General features: G+C 42.6%; 1 protein-coding gene across 3 annotated transcripts in view; it reads right to left on the bottom strand.

Annotated features, from left to right (window-relative positions):
* Positions 1–15,436: 15,436 nt before the first annotated feature.
* The window catches only part of LOC141171967 (beta-1,4-galactosyltransferase 3-like), a 52,964-nt gene continuing 40,847 nt past the window's right edge, over positions 15,437–27,553 (bottom strand). For all 3 annotated transcript variants that reach the window (XM_073655705.1, XM_073655706.1, XM_073655704.1), the window contains exon 7: positions 15,437–15,913. In XM_073655705.1, coding sequence (XP_073511806.1) covers positions 15,763–15,913 — 151 coding nt within the window. In that variant the 3' untranslated portion in view covers positions 15,437–15,762. The remainder of the gene's footprint in view (positions 15,914–27,553) is intronic.

The following is a 27,553-nucleotide window of genomic DNA, read 5'->3' as shown; positions in this document are numbered from 1 at the left end:
CATATTAGACGTTAGGTAATGGTATGCATATATTACATTACTGATCCTGAGTTACCTTCTGTATTATACTCCAGAGCTGCACTCACTATTCTGCTGGTGCAGTCACTGTGTACATACATTACATTACTGATCCTGAGTTACATCCTGTATTATACTCCAGAGCTGCACTCACTATTCTGCTGGTGCAGTCACTGTGTACATACATTACATTACTGATCCTGAGTTACATCCTGTATTATACTCCAGAGCTGCACTCACTATTCTGCTGGTGCAGTCACTGTGTACATACATTACATTACTGATCCTGAGTTACATCCTGTATTATACCCCAGAGCTGCACTCACTATTCTGCAGGTGCAGTCACTGTGTACATACATTACATTACTGATCCTGAGTTACATCCTGTATTATACTCCAGAGCTGCACTCACTATTCTGCTGGTGTAGTCACTATGTACATACATTACATTACTGATCCTGAGCTACATCCTGTATTATACTCCAGAGCTGCACTCACTATTCTGCTGTTGCAGTCACTGTGTACATACATTACATTACTGATCCTGAGTTACAGTGCTGGCCAAAAGTATTGGCACCCCTGCAATTCTGTCAGATAATACTCAGTTTCTTCCTGAAAATGATTGCAATCACAAATTCTTTGGTATTATTATCTTCATTTAATTTGCTTGCAAGAAAAAAACACAAAAGAGAATGAAGCAAAAATCAAATCATTGATCATTTCACACAAAACTCCAAAAATGGGCCAGACAAAAGTATTGGCACCCTCAGCCTAATACTTGGTTGCACAACCTTTAGCCAAAATAACTGCGAACAACCGCTTCCGGTAACCATCAATGAGTTTCTTACAATGCTCTGCTGGAATTGTAGACCATTCTTCTTTGGTAAACTGCTCCAGGTCCCTGATATTTGAAGGGTGCCTTCTCCAAACTGCCATTTTGAGATCTCTCCACAGGTGTTCTATGGGATTCAGGTCTGGACTCATTGCTGGCTACCTTAGAAGTCTCCAGTGCTTTCTCTCAAACCATTTTATAGTGCTTTTGGAATTGTGTTTTGGGTCATTGTCCTGCTGGAAGACCCATGACCTCTGAGGGAGACCCAGCTTTCTCACACTGGGCCCTACATTATGCTGCAAAATTTGTTGGTAGTCTTCAGACTTCATAATGCCATGCACACGGTCAAGCAGTCAAGTGCCAGAGGCAGCAAAGCAACCCCAAAACATCAGGGAACCTCCGCCATGTTTGACTGTAGGAACCGTGTTCTTTTCTTTGAATGCCTCTTTTTTTTTCCTGTACACTCTATGTTGATGCTTTTTCCCAAAAAGCTCTACTTTTGTCTCATCTGACCAGAGAACATTCTTCCAAAACGTTTTAGGCTTTCTCAGGTAAGTTTTGGCAAACTCCAGCCTGGCTTTTTTATGTCTCGGGGTAAGAAGCGGGGTCTTCCTGGGTATCCTACCATACAGTCCCTTTTCATTCAGACTTCGATGGATAGTACGGGTTGACACTGTTGTACCCTCGGACTGCAGGGCAGCTTGAACTTGTTTGGATGTTAGTTGAGGTTCTTTATCCACCATCCACACAATCTTGCGTTGAAATCTCTCGTCAATTTTTCTTTCCGTCCACATCTAGGAGGTTAGCCACAGTGCCATGGGCTTTACACTTCTTGATGATACTGTGCACGGAAGACACAGGAACATTCAGGTCTTTGGAGATGGACTTGTAGCCTTGAGATTGCTCATGCTTCCTCACAATTTGGTTTCTCAAGTCCTCAGACAGTTCTTTGGTCTTCTTTCTTTTCTCCATGCTCAATGTGGTACACACAAGGACACAGGACAGAGGTTGAGTCAACTTTAATCCATGGTAACTGGCTGCAAGTGTGATTTAGTTATTGCCAACACCTGTTAGGTGCCACAGGTAAGTTACAGGTGCAGTTAATTACACAAATTAGAGAAGCATCACATGATTTTTCAAACAGTGCCAATACTTTTGTCCACCCCCTTTTTTAGGTTTGGTGTGGAATTATATCCAATTTGGCTTTAGGACAATTCTTTTTGTGTTTTTTTTATTGAAGACAAATTAAATGAAGAGAATAATACCAAAGAATTTGTGATTGCAATCATTTTCAGGAAGAAACTGAGTATTATCTGACAGAATTGCAGGGGTGCCAATACTTTTGGCCAGCACTGTACATCCTGTATTATACTCCAGAGCTGCACTCACTATTCTGCTGGTGGAGTCACTGTGTACATACATTACATTACTGATCCTGAGTTACATCCTGTATTATACCCCAGAGCTGCACTCACTATTCTGCTGGTGCAGTCACTGTGTACATACATTACATTACTGATCCTGAGTTACATCCTGTATTATACTCCAGAGCTGCACTCACTATTCTGCTGGTGCAGCCACTGTGTACATACATTACATTACTGATCCTGAGTTGCATCTTGTATTATACTCCAGAGCTGCACTCACTATTCTGCTGGTGGAGTCACTGTGTACATATATTACATTACTGATCCTGAGTTACATCCTGTATTATACCCCAGAGCAGCACTCACTATTCTGCTGGTGCAGTCACTGTGTACATACATTACTGATCCTGAGTTACATCCTGTATTATACTCCAGAGCTGCACTCACTATTCTGCTGGTGGAGTCACTGTGTACATACATTACATTACTGATCCTGAGTTACATCCTGTAGATCTTTTATTATAAAAATGAAAAACATAACAAAATTAATAACCAGAAAATAAACAATGTAATGAACTGGTCCAGCCGCTCCCTCTCTCCTCACACACATTATACATATACACACAATAATAACTACTCATATTACAGACTTCTGGTCCGGTTACGAAAGAAAATAATAACCACAAACAATAAATAAAATAAACAAACAAAATAAACAATAGCTGACAAATATAGACAAGACTAAACAAAACACCCCACACTGAAGCCCACCATTCCCAACCCCGGCACTGACCTGAGAGCTGGTCCTGCGCTATAGGACAGATCAGGCAGTGCCAGTTTTTCCCCCAAATAACCAGTGTCCCACAAGATGAACCCACCTCCCCCCTTTGCCCACCACCCAACCTAACACCTACACCCACACCCATATATACAATATATACAGAAACAAACAATACAATAACCACAACTGACAAAGCCCAAGTTCGGCGCCTGCAGCCCTACATCACTGTCTACTGATCAATAAAACAAAAATCTATGGTGTCAGCAGCAGCCCACCACCAGGAGAGGAGATGACCAGACTAGGGCACACTAAAAGAAAAGCCCCTCCACAGGAGAGCGGCCCTCCGTGTACCCAGTCTCTCATACTCCAGAGAACGCACCTTCACCAGGTCACCGAGTATGGTCCTAAACACATCGTCCACTGGGAGGATTTTCCGTTGCATCGATACTAAGCACCGTGCGTTCCACGTGTGATACCTAACCACTGCGCTAACTAGAAATAAGGTGCAGCGGTCCCGACCACCCAGGTCCCCGAATGCTCCATAGGCCCATTCCGCATAAGAGAGACCGGCCAGCTGGGGCCAGCCAATGGAGGCGCCCACCCTGTTGTACACCTCTGTGTTAAAGGGACAACAAAGCAGGAAGTGGTCCATGCTTTCAAGCATGGTACCACAATGCTCCCAAGGACAGTTCCTGTCCACAGAGCTCCTACACTTCAGATTGTCCCTCACACACAGTTTCCAATGGAAGCAGCGCCAAGCCAAGTCCCAAACCTTCGAGGGGATCCTGATAGAATTCAAAAGATGCAGACCCACCCCAAGATCCCGACTTGGGCAATCCCTGAGTGCCAGAGGCCTCTAAAAATGGGTCAACAGAACCCTTTTGTCAAGGAGCTTCCTTGGCAGAGTCCTGACCTCCCACATGCCCAGACCCCACCGGCGAATTACCTTCAGAACCAGGGTAGCGTAAGCCGGGAGATGTCCATGCGGTGTGCGGAGATCCTTCACTTGCCCTCCTGTCTCCCATTCCTGGAAGAAAGGCTGAAACCATCCCTTACAGGAGAATACCCACGGAGGAGCCCTCTCTTTCCAGAGGTTTGCAATATTGATCTTAATGAAGGTATTCACAAAGAATACCACAGGGTTGACCATACCCAACCCTCCTAGTCTCCTCGTACGGTAACCTCCCTCTTGACCAGGTTCAGTCTATTCCCCCATAACAGTTGGAAGAACAAACTGTAGACCCGAGTCCAGAGAGGCTCTGGCAAGATGCACACACTGCCCAGATAGATCAGCAAAGGGAGCAGGTAAGTTTTGATCAGGTTTACCCTTTCCCTTAGAGTCAAAGACCAACCCTTCCATTGGTTCACCTTCTGAGTAGCGATCTCTAGCCTGCTGTCCCAATTTTGTTTGGGGTAATCCCCCTGGCCAAATTCGATGCCAAGAAGTTTTGCAGAGACTTTGGGTCCTGGAAGGGTGTCCGGGAGATCAAAACCAGGATCTCCTCCTCCCAGCCAGAGACTCTCACACTTATCCCGGTTGATCTTAGACCCGGATGCCTCCAAGTAGCGATTTACCTCTGACATCAGCCATTCTGCCTCCCCATCAGAGGAAACAAAAACGGTGACGTCATCGGCATACGCCACCACTCTCAGAGTGGCTTCCGGTGCTGCCCGGTCCATCCCGATCCCAGCCAACGGTCCACGCGCCACCCTCCTAAGAAGTGGGTCAATCGCAAACACGTACAGTAGCGGGCTCAAGGGACAACCCTGGCGAACACCACACCCAACCTCAAAAGAGCTGCCAATCCAACCGTTCACAAGCGGGAAACTCTCTGCCCCAGCGTACAAGGTCTTAAGCCAATCAACAAACCCCCCCGGCAGGCCATACCCCAGAAGGACAGACCAGAGGTACTCATGATTAACCCGATCAAACGCTTTTGCCTGGTCCAATGATAGCATGTACGCCTTCCAGTGACCAGCCCTACCCTGCTCCACCGCCTCTCGGACACAGAGTACAGCACTAATCGTACTGCGGCCCGGAACAGAGCAATGCTGGGCTTCCAAAAGGAGTCGGGGCGCAAATTTCACCAGCCGATTAAACAGCACCTTTGCCAAAACCTTCCTGTCTGCATTGAGAAGCGCTATGGGATGCCAATTCTCAATGCAAGATGGGTCCTTACCCTTTGACAAGATGATCAGGGCAGACCTCCTCATTGACTTTGGCAGAGTGCCCGAGCAAAGACACTCATTGAATACCTCAGTCAAGATGGGAACCAAGGCGTCCATAAAGGTCTTATAGAATTCAGATGTTAAGCCATCTGGACCGGGAGATTTCTTCAGGGCAAGCCCTTCAATCGCCAACTTAACTTCCTCTTCCCTGATCATCTCTGTCAAAATGCCAAGAGAGGGGTCTACCCCTGGTTCGGGGACGTCTTCAGCCAGAAAAGCCGACATCTCATCCCAATCCAGATCCCTCTTCCCCAAGAGGTGTGAGTAGAAGGATCTGATGACCTCCAGGATCCCTGATCTGGATCTTTTCAGGGAACCCGCAGTGTCAACCAGTCCTGTAACAACTTTACTATTCACTGACATCTTGCAGTTTCCGTAAGGGTCGGGCGAGCGGTACTTCTTGTAATCCCTCTCAAAAACCAAAGATGCGTGTCTATCATACTGACACCTCATTAGCAAAAATTTCACTCTGGAGATCTCCTCGCGGCTACCTCCAGTTGAGACAAGATGCTCGAGTTTTCTCCTCAGGCCCTGATACAGGCGATACCTGTCCAGGCTCCTGAGGCTCGAGAGCTGGCGGAAGAATCTCGCCACCCTTTTCTTGAACATCTCCCACCACTCTGACTTACTACTACAAAGCTCCAGTAAGGGTACATGGCTCTGAAGAAAATCCTCAAAGGACTGTCTTATCTCCGCTTCTTGCAAGAGAGACGAATTTAGCCTCCAAAAACCTCTTCCCCTCCGGGGGGGTCTCTGTAACATTCAGGGAAAACAAAATCATACAGTGATCGGAGAACTCCCTCAACAACAGATACTGCTGAAGAGACGGCTTCCTCCTTTAAATAAAACCTGTCTATCCTGGACCAACAGTTACCTCTATCATAGGTGAACCCCTCGTGGCCTGGGGTGTGCCGGATGTGGACATCCACCAGTCGAGCCTCACTTGCTATACTATTAAAGACGACACCATCATAAGTCAGCTTGTCTCTGGAATCTCCTCTATCCTGGGGCCTCGTGACAGTATTGAAGTCCCCTCCAAAAACGAGCTGCCGACTCGTAAAAAGGTAGGGCTTGATCCTCATAAAGAGACATTTCCGGTCCCACTTAGATTGGGGACCATAGATGTTAATGAGCTGGAGCTCTTGTCCCTTCATGAGGACATCTAATATCAGGCACCTCCCCATTTCTAACTCAATAACCCATCGGCATTCTACTGGTGCGGTAAAAAGGACCACCACTCCGCTAAAAGGCTCGGCCGCAAGAGACCAATAGGAGGGCCCGAGTCTCCACTCCCTCTTAGCGATAAACACCTCTGCCATATTTGGCAGCCTGGTCTCTTGCAAAAAGAAAATGTCAGCTTCAACCCGGCTGAGAAAATCAAAGGCCGCAAATCTAGCCATATTTGACTTAATGCTGGCGACATTAATGGATGCCAGCGTCAACGGAGTGGGTACCACCATCATTGGTGATTGAGTTAGATGGCTTTCTTCTTCCCACTCCCCTTATCCTCTGCTTCAGACAAGGAATCCTTCCCCCTCTTTAATGATACAGAGGTGTCCATTCCCACATTTTTCCTTCTTTTTTCGCCCTCGTCTCCAGACTCTAGGCCAGTCCCTCCCCCCAAGGACCTTGCATCCCCAGGAGAAGGAGAATCGGCGCCCCCTGTAAGCTCCGCCGAAGCCGGAACCTCACCCTCAGCCCCCTCTTCAGAGGAAGAGATGTTATCAAGGGCTTGGAACCAGTTAGAAAGACCAACTAGAGGGGAGTCAGTTTTACCTTCCTTAGGTACCTTGGTCAGAGCTGGAGAAGATGTTTCATCTCCCTTCTTTCTCTTCTTTTTGGTGCCGAGCTCACGCTTGTCCTCTAGCCACCGCTTATTATCCTCATCCATACTTTCATAATGGGAGGATTCTGAGGCAGAGGCAGTTTCCTCCCTGTGGATCCTCCTGACCTCCTCATCCAACTCATCATCCCTCGGGGCCTCAGCAGCAAGACTGGCATCCAGGACAGGTGCTGCCCCGGTAGTCTGGGGCTCGCCCAGCTCCCTCTCCTGTCTGTGCTTGTCTAAACGCCGCTAGGCAGGCGTCTTTTTATTGCTTTTCTTCCTTGGCCCCTCAGCTTCCCCACCCCTGCTAGTACCCTCCCCAGCAGAATCGGCCTCATGGCTTTCTCCCACCAGTGTCTCGACTGCATTAGCGAAGGAGCGAGGACAACGGCTGAATGGGTGACCTAACTCACCACACAGGTGGCACCTAATCTCCACACAAGAGGCAGCAAGATGGTCGACAACCCCACACAACGCGCATTTCTGCACGGTGCAGTTTGCACTGAAGTGTGTGGAGTCGCCACACCTGTGACAGAGCTTTGGTTGCCCCTGGTAGAAGACCAGGATACGATCCCTACCCAGGAAGGCAGACGATGGAATGTGGGCAACCGTACCACCTGAACGCTTAAGTTTTACCATAAACGTCCAGGCCCCTGACCAGATACCAAACTCGTCGCGGGTTTTCTTTGGCATCTCCACCACCTCTCCATACCGACCAAGCCATGTAATAACTAGAAAGCGACTCGTTACGAGTTATCATGGTCACCTTCTTGATCTGGTTTTGGCGAGACACTGCCTGAACGGCAAAGTCTCGCCAGCCGGGCTAATTTTTTGCCAACTCATAATTCGTCCAGAAGAGCTCAAGCCCCTCCGGCCAAACAAAGCTGACATCAAACTCAGGCGTGTAATATCGATGTATCAAGGTGTAGATGTCAATTGCCTTGAAGCCCATCCTCAGCAGAAGCTCCACAACTTTAGACCTTGGAGGACATGCATCACTGGCCCTCTACCGAAGACGGACCACATTCCTACGCACACTGCCTGGCCCGGCTGTTGGGAGGGACCACACTGTATCCCCCCCTTTTTGCTCTCGGAAGGCCCTGAGGCCATGCCTCTCTATCCAGAAGGATAGATCAACCTCTCGATCCTCTACCATTAGTGATCTCTCCCCCTTCTTTAGAGCCTCCAGAAGGCGCCGTTGCAACATGCCGTCCCCAAAGCCCAGAGATGAGGAGGAGGATGCCCTATTTGCCCCAGAGGTGACACTGGCATAACTCTGGACAGGCGGGGGGGGGGGGGGGCAACCGGACCAGTGACTACATCAGCCCTAACAGCATCACCATTACCCACCTCCATCTCACCCTTCACCAAACCAGCAACCACACCACTAGACAATTAATTGGCCTCATTCACACCCACCACCACATTCACTCCTGCTGGACCAGTAACAATGGTGGATGACATTTTTACCTCAGCATCATCAGGCACAAGGGGCTCAGTCACCTCCATAGAACTGGAGGCGACCTCACCCCTGGTCTTATGTGTGCCCTCCACATCATTGGTCGGTAATTTCCGCTGTTTGTCATTCGGAATAATGTGCCGCTGATCTTTAGATGCTGTTAGGCGCCGCTGATCTTTAGCATCAGGATCCTCTGGACCAGCGACGCCAACACAAAATAGCACTTTCGTGGGAGGACTGGAACTCTCAGCCCCAACAGCCCCCTCACACTGCCGCAGCTTCTCAACTAAGTGATCAGCGGCAACAGCATTCAGAGGCTCCGGGGCTACTGGAGCTGCCCCCGACACCGGGCCGCTCCCCCCTCCCACTGAGGAGCGCACCATAGCATCGTGGCCTGACCGATCGCCCGCCACCGGGTCACCCTCACTGTCCAGCCTCTCGGCTGATGCACCTCCTGCTGCGTCCCCGCTACTACAAGCAGAGACGGAGCTCTGCGCCTCACTACCGTGCTCTGTAATCTCCCCGCGCCTTTGCACCGGATCCACAGCAGAACCCGGGCTGGGCTGGGCAACTGGACTTATACAGCGAGCTGAGCCTGCCGCCAACTCAGGGGGTACAGGGAGGGGGGCATAGACATAGCTTACCGCTTCCTGCAGCTTTGGCTTGGTCTTCTTAGCCTTTTTGTGGCCCCCATGTGCCTCTTCTGGTAGATCGTCACCAAGATGGAAGTTTTGGAGGCACACTGGGGACTCCAGGAGCTTTATCTCCGCCATTAGCGCCCCTCCCTGGCCGCTGCTGTCACTGTCCTCCCCAGAGCCGGCAGAACTGCGACCGGATGTCATTGTCGCCTGTCCTGCAGGGAGCTCACTGCACGTGGCCTGTGGGTGACTGCAGGCTGCCAGGTGGGGTTTTCTGCTGGTCATCATCACTCTTATCATTCACCTGGCTCTCATGCTGCAGCCCCATCTGCCTTTGCTCTCTGTTATCAGCCATTTCTCTGAAGTGGTCATTTATCAGTTTTTCCTTGAATGGACCACTCTGCTCTCTGACGGTAGCTTTCCTTAGTTTCAGCACATTAATCTCACTGGTGAGCCTCTTTACCTCCACCTGGAGTTTAGCCTTCCTCGGTTTGGAGGCACCTGCAGCTTTGGCGCTTGTAAAGCGCATCTCCTCTCGGAGCCTCCTGACGAGCTTACTCGCATCTTCATACTCACGGAGGCGGCTCATGACCTGGGAGGTATAGGTGGACACAGACTCCCAGGGTCTCTGCAGCCCCCAACCTTCCTCAGTGAGGTCGGCCTCACCTCCGTGAGCACTCCGCTTTCCTCCGGAAGGAGCGTCATCATGCACGCCGCTGTCAGGCTTTACCTCCATGCTGGAAGCCTTGCGGCTTCTAGGAGTCTCCACAGTCCCGGGGGAAGTAGGAGCCACATTGTTGCGACTCCTGGTGGAGCGTCTCACCCCCGGGTCCTCCGATGTGCAGGCCGGTTGCTTGTTTCTCCTGCCCCCCGCCGGCCTGGTTCGGGAAGCAGAAGCTTAGGACTTGGCTCCATCACTCATCCCAGGAAACCCACTCCCTCCCTGGGTAGGAGAGAGCGCAGATCCCCAGGTGGAGAGGTGTTGGTTCTCAGAAGCACACAGCAGGATCTGCAGTCACCACACCCACAATGACCACAGTGAGCAACAGCTGATCAGAGCTGCACTCACTATTCTGCTGGTGCAGTCACTGTGCACATGCATTACTGATCCTGAGTTACCTCCTGCATTATACTCCAGAGCTGCACTCACTATTCTGCTGGTGCAGTCACTGTGTACATACATTACTGACCCTGTACTGATCCTGAGTTACATCCTGTATTATACTCCAGAGCTGCACTCACTATTCTGCTGGTGCAGTCACTGTGTACATACATTACATTACTGATCCTGAGTTACATCTTGTATTATACTCCAGAGCTGCACTCACTATTCTGCTGGTGCAGTTACTGTGTATATACATTACATTACTGATCCTGAGTTACATCCTGTATTATACTCCAGAGCTGCACTCACTATTCTGCTGGTACAGTCACTGTGTACATACATTACATTACTGATCCTGAGTTAGATAATAGAATATTGGAAACTTCTCTGGATAAAAGATTAGATAACAGCTTTTGAATTGAAGTCGGCAGCAGAGCGCCATCGCCACCTACTGGCAGCAGAGCAGCATAGTAGATACAATGTATTCATGCTGCACCAGGACTGTGGTGGTTTAGGCGGCAGTGACGTCGCTGTAGGACTTCGGTCCTGGCTGCTCTTTGGGCCAGAACTCCCCTCTGCTTTATAAGAACACATTAGTATTATGAATAACACATGGCATGTGGGGGGGGGGCAGTTTTGTTCTGGGGTACAGTTGCTTTTTTTTTTGACAATTGCTTACTTTTTGTGCAGTTAAATAAAAACTACACATGACCAGTAGAGGGCGACTCTACTCTGCCCGGGAGAGTAAAATTTTCAATGGCGTCAATAGAAAGAATCACATCTCTAATCTGCAGAGAGATCACCCCCATCATTGTGTGGAGGAGTTGTCCACTACCGTGACCGTCGCTGTTTAGTAGGAGACATCATAAGTCTCCTTTACATTTGCTCCAGTGACTGGTAACCGCTGGATGGAAAATCTTAGGTTCTAAAGGTCCAAAATTCCGTGGAACATTCGATTTCTGAAATTCCGTAAGGGAATTATGGTGAAAAGTGCGGGTACATGAATAATAATGATAAAATCCTGTCCGCCACCAGGGGGAGCAGTCTGTATCGAGATGCATACAGCTTCCTTTGTATAAGCACATCCAGTCAGCTCCCTCTAGTGGTGGCTGTAGGTACTATGGGTACAGATGATTTGGATTCTGATGCTATAAATTAATGTTGGATACATTCTATAAATAAAACCCGACGACAGTGACATTCACCACCTCACCACCCTAGACCACCAGGGACGTAGCCATTCACCTGCTTACTGCCCTAGACCACCACTGAATATACTGGCTCCGATCATTTGTACGCCATATGACAGCATTATTTGTTTGTAGTATATAAAGGTGTGTGTACAATATGGCAGCATAATGTATGTGTACTATATTGCTAGCTACATGCACAATATGGCAGTATTATTTGAGCATTCTATATAATAGTGTTGTGTACAGTATGGTAACATTACTTATGAGGACAATATAACAGTATTAGTTATGGGTTCAATATGGCAGTATTATTTGTGCAAAATATAATGACATTAGCTTCATGTGCTGTATTTTGTAGTATATTATGTATAAGCTGTGAACAGTATGGCAGCATTATTTGTGCAGTATATAATGGTGTGAATTATGTGCACAGTATGGCATTAATTATATATAAGCTATGTGCACAGTATGGCATATACAGTATGTGTACCACATTATGTCAGTACAATATGATAGCTAAAGTCATTATATAGTACACAAATAATGCTATGTATACAGTATGACAGCATTATTTGTGTAGTTATAATGGGGTTATGTACACAGTATGGCATTATTTACGTGTACAGTATGGCAGTGTATACTATATAATGGTGTTATTAGTACAATGTGACAACAGTATTTATGTACTATATGATGACTTCAGCCATGTGCACAGTATGGCAGTAATATCTGAGTACTATAGCAAGGTGATAACTACTTTTACCATATTGTGCACGTGTATATACTATATAATGATATTAATTATGTGTACAGTATTACATTTATTGCAGCTGTGCACAGTATGACAGAATTATTTGTGTACTATATATAATGGTTATAGTTGTGTACATAATGACAGTATTATTTATTCATACTATATAACGGTGGTAGTAATGTGTACAGAATGGCAGCATTTTTTTTGTACTATGTTATTTCTTAACTGTACAATATGGCAACATTGTGTGTGCTATAGGTTAGTTGTGCACAGTATCGCACGATTGTGTTCCCATTATTTCTGTACTGTTTAGTGGAGCTGGTTATATACTTAATATGGCATCAGTATTTATGAGCACTTTATAATGTTAGTTATGGCTGCAAGTGGGGTAATATTTATGTGCTATAAGGCTGCCGTGTTACCTGTAGGTATAACACGGCAGCCTTATTTCTGTATACTGTGCTGTGTGCCGTATGGTGGCATCGTTATTTATGTGCACCTTATATTGGCTTTAGCTGTGTGCAGCACGGCAGCAGTATTTATGTGCACCGTCTGTTTGCTTTAGCCGTGTGCAGTATTTATGTGCACCGTATGTTGGCTTTAGCAGTGTGCAGTATGGCAGCAGTATTTATGTGCACCGTATGTTGGCTTTAGCAGTGTGCAGTATGGCGGCAGTATTTATGTGCACCGTATGTTGGCTTTAGCCGTGTGCAGTATGGCGGCAGTATTTATGTGCACCTTATGTTGCCTTTAGCCGTGTGCAGTATTTATGTGCACCGTATGTTGGCTTTAGCAGTGTGCAGTATGGCGGCAGTATTTATGTGCACCGTATGTTGGCTTTAGCAGTGTGCAGTATGGCGGCAGTATTTATGTGCACCGTATGTTGGCTTTAGCCGTGTGCAGTATGGCGGCAGTATTTATGTGCACCGTATGTTGGCTTTAGCCGTGTGCAGTATGGCGGCAGTATTTATGTGCACCTTATGTTGCCTTTAGCCGTGTGCAGTATTTATGTGCACCGTATGTTGGCTTTAGCTGTGTGCAGTATGGCGGCAGTATTTATGTGCACCGTATGTTGGCTTTAGCCGTGTGCAGTATGGCGGCAGTATTTATGTGCACCTTATGTTGCCTTTAGCCGTGTGCAGTATTTATGTGCACCGTATGTTGGCTTTAGCTGTGTGCAGTATGGCAGAAGTATTTATGTGCACCGTATGTTGGCTTTAGCCATGTGCAGTATGGCGGCAGAATTTATGTGCACCGTATGTTGGCTTTAGCCGTGTGAAGTATGGCGGCAGTATTTATGTGCACCGTATGTTGGCTTTAGCCGTGTGAAGTATGGCGGCAGTATTTATGTGCACCATGTTGGGTTTACCCATGTGCAGCATGGAAGCAGTATTTATGTGCACTGTATGTTGGCTTTAGTTGTGTGCAGTATGATCTATATACCTTATGGTGCCATTATTCACTTCATATTGCAAGCACTTTCCGTATAATATATCCCACCCCAGTGACCCCCAAATTCCCGTGTGATGCCCGATATTATACTCAGTTTCCTTGATACATTATCACAGTAGTTGAGTTTTTCACATTTCCACAACCCATCGGAGCAGATATAACATGAAGTTTCCATTGTTCTCTGTGGTCAGTCACCCAGCTTCTTACCAGTCTGCGTTCTCTTGTTACCAGTTATACTGGTTGTATCCGTACGATACCACATAAAAAGTATTACAAAACACTGTCGTAACTGCGAATCATCCACCTTCAGAGCTGTAATCATACTTCTGTAGAAACAATGGGCGCACGTGCGAGAACTGAACCGGCAAAATCTTCTGCAGAGCTGACGCCATCACTTGGCGAAGCGCCCAACAATGTCACAATGTGTTACCCAAGTCCTGGCAGAGAGGAGGCGCCGCAGCCTCCGCAGCACAAGGTGCAGCACGGGGAAGTTATGCGAGTGCTTACAATAGAGGGGATTGCTGGGATCTGTTGTTCATCAGACTGTACTACTGAGACGTTTGCTGTCAGTGAACGGAATGATTCACATGCAAAGGCTAAAATCCTAGGGGCGCCGACACATTGTAATGAGTCCTGCCACTGCGTCAGGACGGCATGGGCGTTGGTTCCCATTCACATGGGTTTTTTTTATTCGTGCTCCTACATCTCCTTGCAGCAGCACTGCTCATCCTGTGCCTACTGGTTCACGAATACAATGACAGACGCTGCAGCGAAGACTGACACCGGGACAGAGATAAAGGTTGCAGAGTGTCGACTATTATGGCTGCCAGAAATGAAAAAAAATATCAAATGAGATTTTTGCAACCTTTGCAGACTCAAATAATTTTTCCGTTCACCAACTGCAAGCAGAGATCTTGAAATTAATGACTTATAATGATAAACTATTTTGGAAATATGCAGAATTTTATTATATAAAAATTAAGGCGCTCTATATATTAAAAAAAAAAAGGCTGTAGATGGCGCACAAAGTCCTCTATGTTGCAGTGAGTGGCCGTGCCCACCGTGTGGCAGTATGGTGCGCTCATATCTCATCCTGGAAGAGCTGTGCCGCCATCCACTCCCAGGAATGCCCCCTCCCGCTAGCCCAATTCGGTCTGGGGGGGCATTTTAGTCCCGAATTTAACCTGAATTATAATTTGGAACCCCCCTCTAAGTGTAATGGTGAAGTCCGTCAGCACATGCAACAGATCACAGGCGGTACCAACTGGTGCCAAATAACGGGGGAAGTAGGTGTAATACACAATTCCCGGGCTGACCAGAGTCGCGCTGTGAACCGTAGTGTAAGTATAGATCTATTTATTTCAGAAATGATTCAGAATATTTTCACATTTCAAAAGAACAAAAACAAAAAAACAACCCCCCCCCCCCCCAAAAAAAAAAACCCAAACACCTAGAAAAAATATACACATCCCACATGATAAATTGGCATTAAAAGGCACTTTGGGTTTGAAGTTAATACTGGTTATTGTTCCATTCAAGTGTCTGCACGTCCCTTTAACTACAAGGTCCAAGAATATAAAAAAAGTTTTCTTTTGTCGAAAGCCAAAAAAAAAAAAAAAATTAATGGAAACTCAGTCAGTCCACTCAGAACGATCCAATGAAATTTGCAGTCAGAGAAGAAAAAAAACAAACAAAAAAACTTTTTTTCTTGTAAAATCCTTATTAAAAAGTGAAAAAAAGTGAATGAAAAAACAAACAAAACCCGCCCCCCCCCCCCCCCAAAAAAAAAAAAAAAAAAAAACACCAAGAATTGCACTTGTGGGAATTATCCGAATTCTCTTCTGGATGACGGTAGCCCCTTCACACGCTGGTCCTCAGTTTTTTAGCACAAGCACCGACCTCTGGTGACGTCCAGGGGTTGGTGGATTGAGCACGCTGACCTCTAGTGGACAGGAGGTGCCATGGTGGCCGCTCTTTGGTTTTGCAGTTATTGATTACAGTAGAGTAGAGGAAAAATATTGATATATTGCAATGCTGGGTCGGCATTGGGCTCCGTCACCCGCACAGGGTACAGCCGGCTGTCACTATGGTGGTGGGAGTCGGACGGTATCACGTGCGGGACCGCAGGCCTTTGTCTTTGCCGATGTCTACGGTGATGTTGGTGTAGAGGGGCGGCAGCTCCTTGGATATGAGGGTGTACTGCAGCGAGTTCATCCCGTCCTGTTTCCACGTCCGCCTCGTCTTCGCCAAGAGGTTAAACCTGAAACGGGAAGTGAATGAGGCAGCGGTGAGGAAGCGAAACTAACCGGCGGCACAAAAGACTGGCAACCCCCCCACAAATATTATAATATATATATATATATATATAGTACAGACAAAAAGTTTGGTGTCATGTGGAATTATATACGTAACAAAAAAGTGTGAAACAGCTGAAAATATGTCTTATATTCTAGGTTCTTCAAAGTAGCCACCTTTTGCTTTGATGACTGCTTTGCACACTCTTGGCATTCTCTTGATGAGCTTCAAGAGGTAGTCACCGGAAATGGTTTTCACTTCACAGGTGTGCCCTGTCAGGTTTAATAAGTGGGATTTCTTGCCTTATAAATGGGTTTGGGACCATCAGTTGTGTTGTGCAGAAGTCAGGTGGATACACAGCTGATAGTCCTACTGAATAGACTGTTAGAATTTGTATTATGGCAAGAAAAAAGCAGCTAAGTAAAGAAAAACGAGTGGCCATCATTACTTTAAGAAATGAAGGTCAGTCAGTGCGAAAAATTGGGAAAACTTTGAATGTGTCCCCAAGTGCAGTTGCAAAAACCATCAAGCGCTACAAAGAAACTGGCTCACATGAGGACCGCCCCAGGAAAGGAAGACCAAGAGTCACCTCTGCTTCTGAGGATAAGTTTATCCGAGTCACCAGCCTCAGAAATCGCAGGTTAACAGCAGCTCAGATTAGAGACCAGGTCAATGCCACACAGAGTTCTAGCAGCAGACACATCTCTACATCAACTGTTAAGAGGAGACTTTGTGCAGCAGGCCTTCATGGTAAAATAGCTGCTAGGAAACCACTGCTAAGGACAGGCAACAAGCAGAAGAGACTTGTTTGGGCTAAAGAACACGAGGAATGGACATTAGACCAGTGGAAATCTGTGCTTTGGTCTGATGAGTCCAAATTTGAGATCTTTGGTTCCAACCACCGTGTGTTTGTGCGACGCAGAAAAGGTGAACGGATGGACTCTACATGCCTGGTTCCCACCGTGAAGCATGGAGGAGGAGGTGTGATGGTGTGGGGGAGCTTTGCTGGTGACACTGTTGGGGATTTATTCAAAACTGAAGTCATACTGAACCAGCATGGCTACCACAGCATCTTGCAGCGGCATGCTATTCCATCCGGTTTGCGTTTAGTTGGACCATCATTTATTTTTCAACAGGACAATGACCCCAAACACACCTCCAGGCTGTGTAAGGGCTATTTGACCAAGAAGGAGAGTGATGGGGTGCTACGCCAGATGACCTGGCCTCCACAGTCACCAGATGACCTGGCCTCCACAGTCACCAGAACTGAACCCAATCGAGATGGTTTGGGGTGAGCTGGACCGCAGAGTGAAGGCAAAAGGGCCAACAAGTGCTAAGCATCTCTGGGAACTCCTTCAAGATTGTTGGAAGACCATTTCCGGTGACTACCTCTTGAAGCTCATCAAGAGAATGCCAAGAGTGTGCAAAGCAGTCATCAAAGCAAAAGGTGGCTACTTTGAAGAACCTAGAATATAAGACATATTTTCAGTTGTTTCACACTTTTTTGTTAAGTATATAATTTCACATGTGGTAATTCATAGTTTTGATGCCTTCAGTGTGAATGTACAATTTTCAAAGTCATGAAAATGCAGAAAAATCTTTAAATGAGAAGGTGTGTCCAAACTTTTGGTCTGTACTGTATATGTACATACATATATATATATATATGTACATACATATATATATATATATATATATATATAAAATGTACGTATGTATATACACACAATTTTTTTTTACACAAATTTTTATTTGTATTTCAGTTTTATACTTTATTATGTATTATCATTATTTTTATCTGTATTATTTATGAAAAGAAAACAAAACTAATTATATATCCATATCTATCTATATACACACACACATTATATATATATATATATATATATATATATATATATATATATATATATATATATATATATATATATATACACACAGTGCCTACAAGTAGTATTCAACCCCCTGCAGATTTAGCTGGTTGACACATGCGGAATTAACTTGGCATTGTGACATTTGTACTGTAGATCAGCCTGGAGGTGGGAAATGCACTGCAGCAAATTTTGTTTTTGTTTTTTTTAAAAACGTTAAAAGTTAATTCAGAGTGTCATTTATTATTCAACCCCTCAAACCACAAGAATTCTGTTTGGTCCCCCTAAAGTATTAAGAAGTAGTTCAGGCACCAAGAATAATGAGCTTCACATGTGTGGATTAAAGATCTCTTTTGCCAGCCTTTTCTGACTATTTAAGACCCTCCCCAAACTTGTGAACAGCACTCAGACATGGTCAACATGGGAAAGACAAAGGAGCATTCCAAGGCCATCAGAGACAAGATCGTGGAGGGTCACAAGGCTGGCAAGGGGTACAAAACCCTTTCCAAGGAGTTGGGCCTACCTGTCTCCACTGTTGGGAGCATCATCCGTAAGTGGAAGGCTTATGGAACTACTGTTAGCCTTCCACGGCCAGGACAGCCTTTGAAAGTGTCCTTCCGTGCCGAGGCCAGGCTTGTCCGAAGAGTCAAGGCTAACCCAAGGACAACAAGGAAGGAGCTCCGGGAAGATCTCATGGCAGTGGGGACATTGGTTTCAGTCAATACCATAAGTAACGTACTCCACCGCAATGGTCTCCGTTCCAGACGAGCCCGTAAGGTACCTTTACTTTCAAAGCGTCATGTCAAGGCTCGTCTACAGTTTGCTCATGATCACTTGGAGGACTCTGAGACAGACTGGTTCAAGGTTCTATGGTCTGATGAGACCAAGATCGAGGTCTTTGGTGCCAACCACACACGTGACGTTTGGAGACTGGATGGCACTGCATACGACCCCAAGAATACCATCCCTACAGTCAAGCATGGTGGTGGCAGCATCATGCTGTGGGGCTGTTTCTCTGCCAAGGGGCCTGGCCATCTGATCCGCATCCAAGGGAAGATGGATAGCACGGCCTACCTGGAGATTTTGGCCAAGAACCTCCGCTCCTCCATCAAGGATCTTAAGATGGGTCGTAATTTCATCTTCCAACAAGACGACCCAAAGCACACAGCCAAGAAAACCAAGGCCTGGTTCAAGAGGGAAAAAGTCAAGGTGTTGGAGTGGCCTAGTCAGTCTCCTGACCTTAACCCAATTAAAAACTTGTGGAAGGAGCTCAAGAATAAAGTCCACATGAGACACCCAAAGAACCTAGATAACTTGGAGAAGATCTGCATGGAGGAGTGGGCCAAGATAACTCCACAGACCTGTGCCGGCCTGATCAGGTCTTATAAAAGACGATTATTAGCTGTAATTGCAAACAAGGGTTATTCCACAAAATATTAAACATAGGGGTTGTATAATAATTGACCCACACTTTTATGTTTAAAATTTAATAAAAATCAACTGAGCAACATAACTTTTTGGTTTGTAAGATTTATGGTTCTGTTCATAAAACCTACTCTCGTTTGCAGTTTGAAGGCTCTAACTTATTTGCATCTTATCAAACCAGCTAAATCTGCAGGGGTTGAATACTACTTGTAGGCACTGTATATATATATATATGTATATGTATATATATATAATTAGTTTTTTTCATAAATACAGGTAATAAAAATAATGATAATACATAAAATATAAATATAAAATACAAATAAAAATTAGGGTAAAATAAAACAAAATATTAAATAATGATAATACAAATAAATGCTAAAAATAAAAGAATTCTAATAAAGGATAATTATAATAAAAATACAAATAAAAATGATATTTTTTATCATCATTTTGAATTGTATTTTATTCCTTATTAAAATTAATTGCTATACATTTGTATTATCATTACTAAATATTTATTTGTATTATCATTTTTATTATCATTTTTAATTGTATTTTTCCTTTTTATTATAATTATTTATTTTCTATTATCATTTTTTGTTATTTTTATAAAAATACAAATAAATATATAACAAGTATAAAAAAAATGATAAAAATATAATTAAAAATTATAATAAAACAATAATATAATAATACAAATAATGATAATAAAAACTATAATAAGAAATTATGAAAAAAAAATAATATATTTTTTTTTTTTTTTACAAATACTGGTACATTATTAGCTCAATTTAGTGTCTCTCTAATAAAATACCATGCTGCTGCTGCGCTTCTTGCAGGTGTTCCCAGGACAGGGAGGGTCGCAGCAGCTTTACAATCCCTGGGGGTTAAATTCTTGAATGTGACGTTTTTTCACACAGAGGAAGGAGCAGAAGAAAAAGGGAGAGAGCGATGTGCGCGGAGGGCCGGGCGACTCGCCAGCGCCCCCGGGTGAGGACTCTGCACTCATGACTCAGCGCCAGACAATCGCCTAAATAGTCATCACTCAGCACAGTGAGAACAGGCTACCAGAAACCTGGCATCCACTGACTGCAATTCCAGCAGCAGAGACTAGAAACCCGTCCTGAGCCAATACTGCTCGCAGCTGAGGGTCTGTCACAGTTGCATCCAGACTGGACACCGCTCAGATAAACTTTGGGCAGCACAAAGTTTGTTACAGCGCAAAAATTGTCCCTGACACACAGACTGCACAGCGGCGTGATTCCAATCCAGGTCCTCTGCTCTAGTCACACTCAGAGCTGCACTCGAAATTCTGCTAAGAGTCCAGAACACCAGATCACTGATCACACCACTATCCTCCAGGACACCAGACACAGACTCATAAATCAGCTGCTCCCAGCGACCCCGTTTGCAGCGCTGCACAGGCATCACATTGTTCAGGTGTTTTTCTTGATCATCGGCCTAAAACAACTTACTGACAGTCTCCAACACAGCGAGGAAACAGTCACCGTAGTTATATTCTTGTATATAGGGGGCAGTATTATAGTAGTTATATTCCTGTACATAGGGGGCAGTATTATAGTAGTTATATTCTTGTACATAGGGGACAGTATTATAGTAGTTATATTCTTGTACATAGGAGCAGTATTATAGTAGTTATATTCTTGTATATAGGGGGCAGTATTATAGTAGTTATATTCCTGTACATAGGGGGCAGTATTATAGTAGTTATATTCCTGTACATAGGGGGCAGTATTATAGTAGTTATATTCTTGCACACAGGGGGCAGTATTATAGTAGTTATATTCCTGTACATAGGGGGCAGTATTATAGTAGTTATATTCCTGTACATAGGGGGCAGTATTATAGTAGTTATATTCCTGTACATAGGGGGCAGTATTATAGTAGTTATATTCTTGCACACAGGGGGCAGTATTATAGTAGTTAAATTCTTGTACATAGGGGGCAGTATTATAGTAGTTATATTCTTGTACATAGGACCAGTATTATAGTAGTTATATTCTTGTACATAGGAGGCAGTATTATAGTAGTTATATTCCTGTACATAGGGGGCAGTATTATAGTAGTTATATTCCTGTATATAGGGGGCAGTATTATAGTAGTTATATTCCTGTACATAGGGGCAGTATTATAGTAGTTATATTCTTGTACATAGGAGGCAGTATTATAGTAGTTATATTCCTGTACATAGGGGGCAGTATTATAGTAGTTATATTCCTGTACATAGGGGGCAGTATTATAGTAGTTATATTCTTGTACATAGGGGGCAGTATTATAGTAGTTATATTCTTGTACATAGAGGGCAGTATTATAGTAGTTATATTCTTGTACATAGAGGGCAGTATTATAGTAGTTATATTCTTGTAAATAGGAGCAGTATTATAGTAGTTATATTCTTATACATTGGGGCAGCATTATAATAGTTATATTCTTGTATATAGGGGCAGTATTATAGTAGTTATATTCTTGTACATAGGGGCAGTATTATAGTAGTTATATTCTTGTAAATAGGAGCAGTATTATAGTAGTTATATTCTTGTACATAGGAGGCAGTATTATAGTAGTTATATTCCTGTACATAGGGGGCAGTATTATAGTAGTTATATTCCTGTACATAGGGGGCAGTATTATAGTAGTTATATTCCTGTACATAGGAGTAGTGTTATAGTAGTTATATTCTTGTACATAGGGGGCAGTATTATAGTAGTTATATTCTTGTACATAGAGGGCAGTATTATAGTAGTTATATTCTTGTAAATAGGAGCAGTATTATAGTAGTTATATTCTTGTAAATAGGAGCAGTATTATAGTAGTTATATTCTTGTAAATAGGAGCAGTATTATAGTAGTTATATTCTTGTACATAGGGGCAGTATTATAGTAGTTATATTCCTGTACATAGGGGCAGTATTATAGTAGTTATATTCCTGTACATAGGGGGCAGTATTATAGTAGTTATATTCCTGTACATAGGGGCAGTATTATAGTAGTTATATTCTTGTACATAGGGGCAGTATTATAGTAGTTATATTCTTGTACATAGGAGGCAGTATTATAGTAGTTATATTCCTGTACATAGGGGGCAGTATTATAGTAGTTATATTCCTGTACATAGGGGGCAGTATTATAGTAGTTATATTCTTGTACATAGGAGCAGTATTATAGTAGTTATATTCTTGTACATAGGGGCAGTATTATAATAGCTATATTCTTATACATAGGAGCAGTATTATAGTAGTTATATTCTTGTACATAGGGGACAGTATTATAGTAGTTATAACTTTGTACATAGGGGACAGTATTATAGTAGTTATATTCTTGTACATAGGAGCAGTATTATAGTAGTTATATTCTTGTACATAGGGGCAGTATTATAATAGCTATATTCTTGTACATAGGAGCAGTATTATAGTAGTTATATTCCTGTACATAGGGGCAGTATTATAGTAGTTATATTCTTGTACATAGGGGCAGTATTATAGTAGTTGTATTCTTGTACATAGGAGCAGTATTATAGTAGTTATATTCTTGTACATAGGGGCAGTATTATAATAGCTATATTCTTATACATAGGAGCAGTATTATAGTAGTTATATTCTTGTACATAGGGGCAGTATTATAGTAGTTATATTCTTGTATATAGGGGGCAGTATTATAGTAGTTATATTCCTGTACATAGGGGGCAGTATTATAGTAGTTATATTCCTGTACATAGGGGGCAGTATTATAGTAGTTATATTCTTGTACATAGGAGCAGTATTATAGTAGTTATATTCTTGTACATAGGGGCAGTATTATAATAGCTATATTCTTATACATAGGAGCAGTATTATAGTAGTTATATTCTTGTACATAGGGGACAGTATTATAGTAGTTATAACTTTGTACATAGGGGACAGTATTATAGTAGTTATATTCTTGTACATAGGAGCAGTATTATAGTAGTTATATTCTTGTACATAGGGGCAGTATTATAATAGCTATATTCTTGTACATAGGAGCAGTATTATAGTAGTTATATTCCTGTACATAGGGGCAGTATTATAGTAGTTATATTCTTGTACATAGGGGCAGTATTATAGTAGTTGTATTCTTGTACATAGAGGGCAGTATTATAGTAGTTATATTCTTGTACATAGGAGCAGTATTATAGTAGTTATATTCTTGTACATAGGGGCAGTATTATAATAGCTATATTCTTATACATAGGAGCAGTATTATAGTAGTTATATTCTTGTACATAGGGGCAGTATTATAGTAGTTATATTCTTGTATATAGGGGGCAGTATTATAGTAGTTATATTCTTGTACATAGAGGCAGTATTATAGTAGTTATATTCTTGTACATAGGGGGCAGTATTATAGTAGTTATATTCCTGTACATAGGGGGCAGTATTATAGTAGTTATTTTCTTGTACATAGGAGCAGTATTATAGTAGTTATTTTCTTGTACATAGGAGCAGTATTATAGTAGTTATATTCTTGTACATAGGAGCAGTATTATAGTAGTTATATTCTTGTACATAGGAGCAGTAGTATAGTAGTTATATTCTTGTACATAGGGGGCAGTATTATAGTAGTTATATTCTTGTACATAGGGAGCAGTATTATAGTAGTTATATTCTTGTACATAGGGGGCAGTATTATAGTAGTTATATTCTTGTACATAGAGGGCAGTATTATAGTAGTTATATTCTTGTACATAGAGGGCAGTATTATAGTAGTTATATTCTTGTAAATAGGAGCAGTATTATAGTAGTTATATTCTTATACATTGGGGCAGCATTATAATAGTTATATTCTTGTATATAGGGGCAGTATTATAGTAGTTATATTCTTGTACATAGGGGCAGTATTATAGTAGTTATATTCTTGTAAATAGGAGCAGTATTATAGTAGTTATATTCTTGTACATAGGAGGCAGTATTATAGTAGTTATATTCCTGTACATAGGGGGCAGTATTATAGTAGTTATATTCCTGTACATAGGGGGCAGTATTATAGTAGTTATATTCCTGTACATAGGAGTAGTGTTATAGTAGTTATATTCTTGTACATAGGGGGCAGTATTATAGTAGTTATATTCTTGTAAATAGGAGCAGTATTATAGTAGTTATATTCTTGTAAATAGGAGCAGTATTATAGTAGTTATATTCTTATACATTGGGGCAGCATTATAATAGTTATATTCTTGTATATAGGGGCAGTATTATAGTAGTTATATTCTTGTACATAGGGGCAGTATTATAGTAGTTATATTCTTGTACATAGGGGCAGTATTATAGTAGTTATATTCTTGTACATAAGGGGCAGTATTATAGTAGTTATATTCTTGTACATAGGAGCAGTATTATAGTAGTTATATTCTTGTAAATAGGAGCAGTATTATAGTAGTTATATTCTTGTACATAGGGGCAGTATTATAGTAGTTATATTCCTGTACATAGGGGGCAGTATTATAGTAGTTATATTCCTGTACATAGGGGCAGTATTATAGTAGTTATATTCTTGTACATAGGGGCAGTATTATAGTAGTTATATTCTTGTACATAGGAGGCAGTATTATAGTAGTTATATTCCTGTACATAGGGGGCAGTATTATAGTAGTTATATTCCTGTACATAGGGGGCAGTATTATAGTAGTTATATTCTTGTACATAGGAGCAGTATTATAGTAGTTATATTCTTGTACATAGGGGCAGTATTATAATAGCTATATTCTTATACATAGGAGCAGTATTATAGTAGTTATATTCTTGTACATAGGGGACAGTATTATAGTAGTTATAACTTTGTACATAGGGGACAGTATTATAGTAGTTATATTCTTGTACATAGGAGCAGTATTATAGTAGTTATATTCTTGTACATAGGGGCAGTATTATAATAGCTATATTCTTGTACATAGGAGCAGTATTATAGTAGTTACATTCCTGTACATAGGGGCAGTATTATAGTAGTTATATTCTTGTACATAGGGGCAGTATTATAGTAGTTGTATTCTTGTACATAGAGGGCAGTATTATAGTAGTTATATTCTTGTACATAGGAGCAGTATTATAGTAGTTATATTCTTGTACATAGGGGCAGTATTATAATAGCTATATTCTTATACATAGGAGCAGTATTATAGTAGTTATATTCTTGTACATAGGGGCAGTATTATAGTAGTTATATTCTTGTATATAGGGGGCAGTATTATAGTAGTTATATTCTTGTACATAGAGGCAGTATTATAGTAGTTATATTCTTGTACATAGAGGCAGTATTATAGTAGTTATATTCCTGTACATAGGGGGCAGTATTATAGTAGTTATTTTCTTGTACATAGGAGCAGTATTATAGTAGTTATTTTCTTGTACATAGGAGCAGTATTATAGTAGTTATATTCTTGTACATAGGAGCAGTATTATAGTAGTTATATTCTTGTACATAGGAGCAGTAGTATAGTAGTTATATTCTTGTACATAGGGGGCAGTATTATAGTAGTTATATTCTTGTACATAGGGGGCAGTATTATAGTAGTTATATTCTTGTACATAGGGGGCAGTATTATAGTAGTTATATTCTTGTACATAGGGGGCAGTATTATAGTAGTTATATTCTTGTACATAGGGGGCAGTATTATAGTAGTTATATTCTTGTACATAGGGGGCAGTATTATAGTAGTTATATTCTTGTATATAGGAGCAGTATTATAGTAGTTATATTCTTGTACATAGGGGCAGTATTATAGTAGATATATTCTTATACATAGGGGGCAGTATTATAGTAGTTATATTCTTGTACATAGGGGCAGTATTATAGTAGTTATATTCTTGTACATAGGAGGCAGTATTATCTATATATACAGTACAGACCAAAAGTTTGGACACACCTTCTCATTTAAAGATTTTTTTTGTATTTTCTTGACTATGAAAATTGTACATTCACAGTGAAGGCATCAAAACTATGAATTAACACATGTGGAATTATATACTTAACAAAAAAGTGTGAAACAACTAAAAATATGTCTTATATTCTAGGTTCTTCAAAGTAGCCACCTTTTGCTTTGATGACTGCTTTGCACACTCTTGGCATTCTCTTGATGATCTTCAAGAGGTAGTCACTGGAAATGGTCTTCCAACAATCTTGAAGGAGTTCCCAGAGATGCTTAGCACTTGTTGGCCCTTTTGCCTTCACTCTGCGGTCCAGCTCACCCCAAACCATCTCGATTGGGTTCAGGTCTGGTGACTGTGGAGGTCAGGTCATCTGGCGTAGCACCCCATCACTCTCCTACATGGTCAAATAGCCCTTACACAGCCTGGAGGTGTGTTTGGGGTCATTGTCCTGTTGAAAAATAAATGATGGTCCAACTAAACGCAAACCGGATGGAATAGCATGCCGCTGCAAGATGCTGTGGTAGCCATGCTGGTTCAGTATGCATTCAATTTTGAATAAATCCCCAACAGTGTCACCAGCAAAGCACCCCCACACCATCACACCTCCTCCTCCATGCTTCACGGTGGGAACCAGGCATAAAGAGTCCATCCGTTCACCTTTTCTGCGTCGCACAAAGACACGGTGGTTGGAACCAAAGATCGCAAATTTGGACTCATCAGACCAAAGCACAGATTTCCACTGGTCTAATGTCCATTGTGTTCTTTAGCCCAAACAAGTCTCTTCTGCTTGTTGCCTGTCCTTAGCAGTGGTTTCCTAGCAGCTATTTTACCATGAAGGCCTGCTGCACAAAGTCTCCTCTTAACAGTTGATGTAGAGATGTGTCTGCTGCTAGAACTCTGTGTGGCATTGACCTTGTCTCTAATCTGAGCTGCTGTTAACCTGCGATTTCTGAGGCTGGTGACTTGGATAAACTTATCCTCAGAAGCAGAGGTGACTCTTGGTCTTCCTTTCCTGGGGCGGTCCTCATGTGAGCCAGTTTCTTTGTAGCGCTTGATGGTTTTTGCAACTGCACTTGGGGACACTTTCAAAGTTTTCCCAATTTTTCGCACTGACTGACCTTCATTTCTTAAAGTAATGATGGCCACTCGTTTTTCTTTACTTAGCTGTTTTTTTCTTGCCATAATACAAATTCTAACAGTCTATTCAGTAGGACTATCAGCTGTGTATCCACCAGACTTATGCACAACACAACTGATGGTCCCAACCCCATTTATAAGGCAAGAAATCCCACCTATTAAACCTGACAGGGCACACCTGTGAAGTGAAAACCATTTCCGGTGACTACCTCTTGAAGCTCATCAAGAGAATGCCAAGAGTGTGCAAAGCAGTCATCAAAGCAAAAGG

This window comes from Phyllobates terribilis, unplaced genomic scaffold, assembly GCF_046119375.1.
Source record: "Phyllobates terribilis strain yellow unplaced genomic scaffold, ASM4611937v1 Scaffold_12__6_contigs__length_324123572, whole genome shotgun sequence".
NCBI lineage: Eukaryota > Metazoa > Chordata > Amphibia > Anura > Dendrobatidae > Phyllobates > Phyllobates terribilis.
Note: the sequence above shows the minus strand (reverse complement) of the source record. Positions and strands in the feature narration are given on the sequence as shown.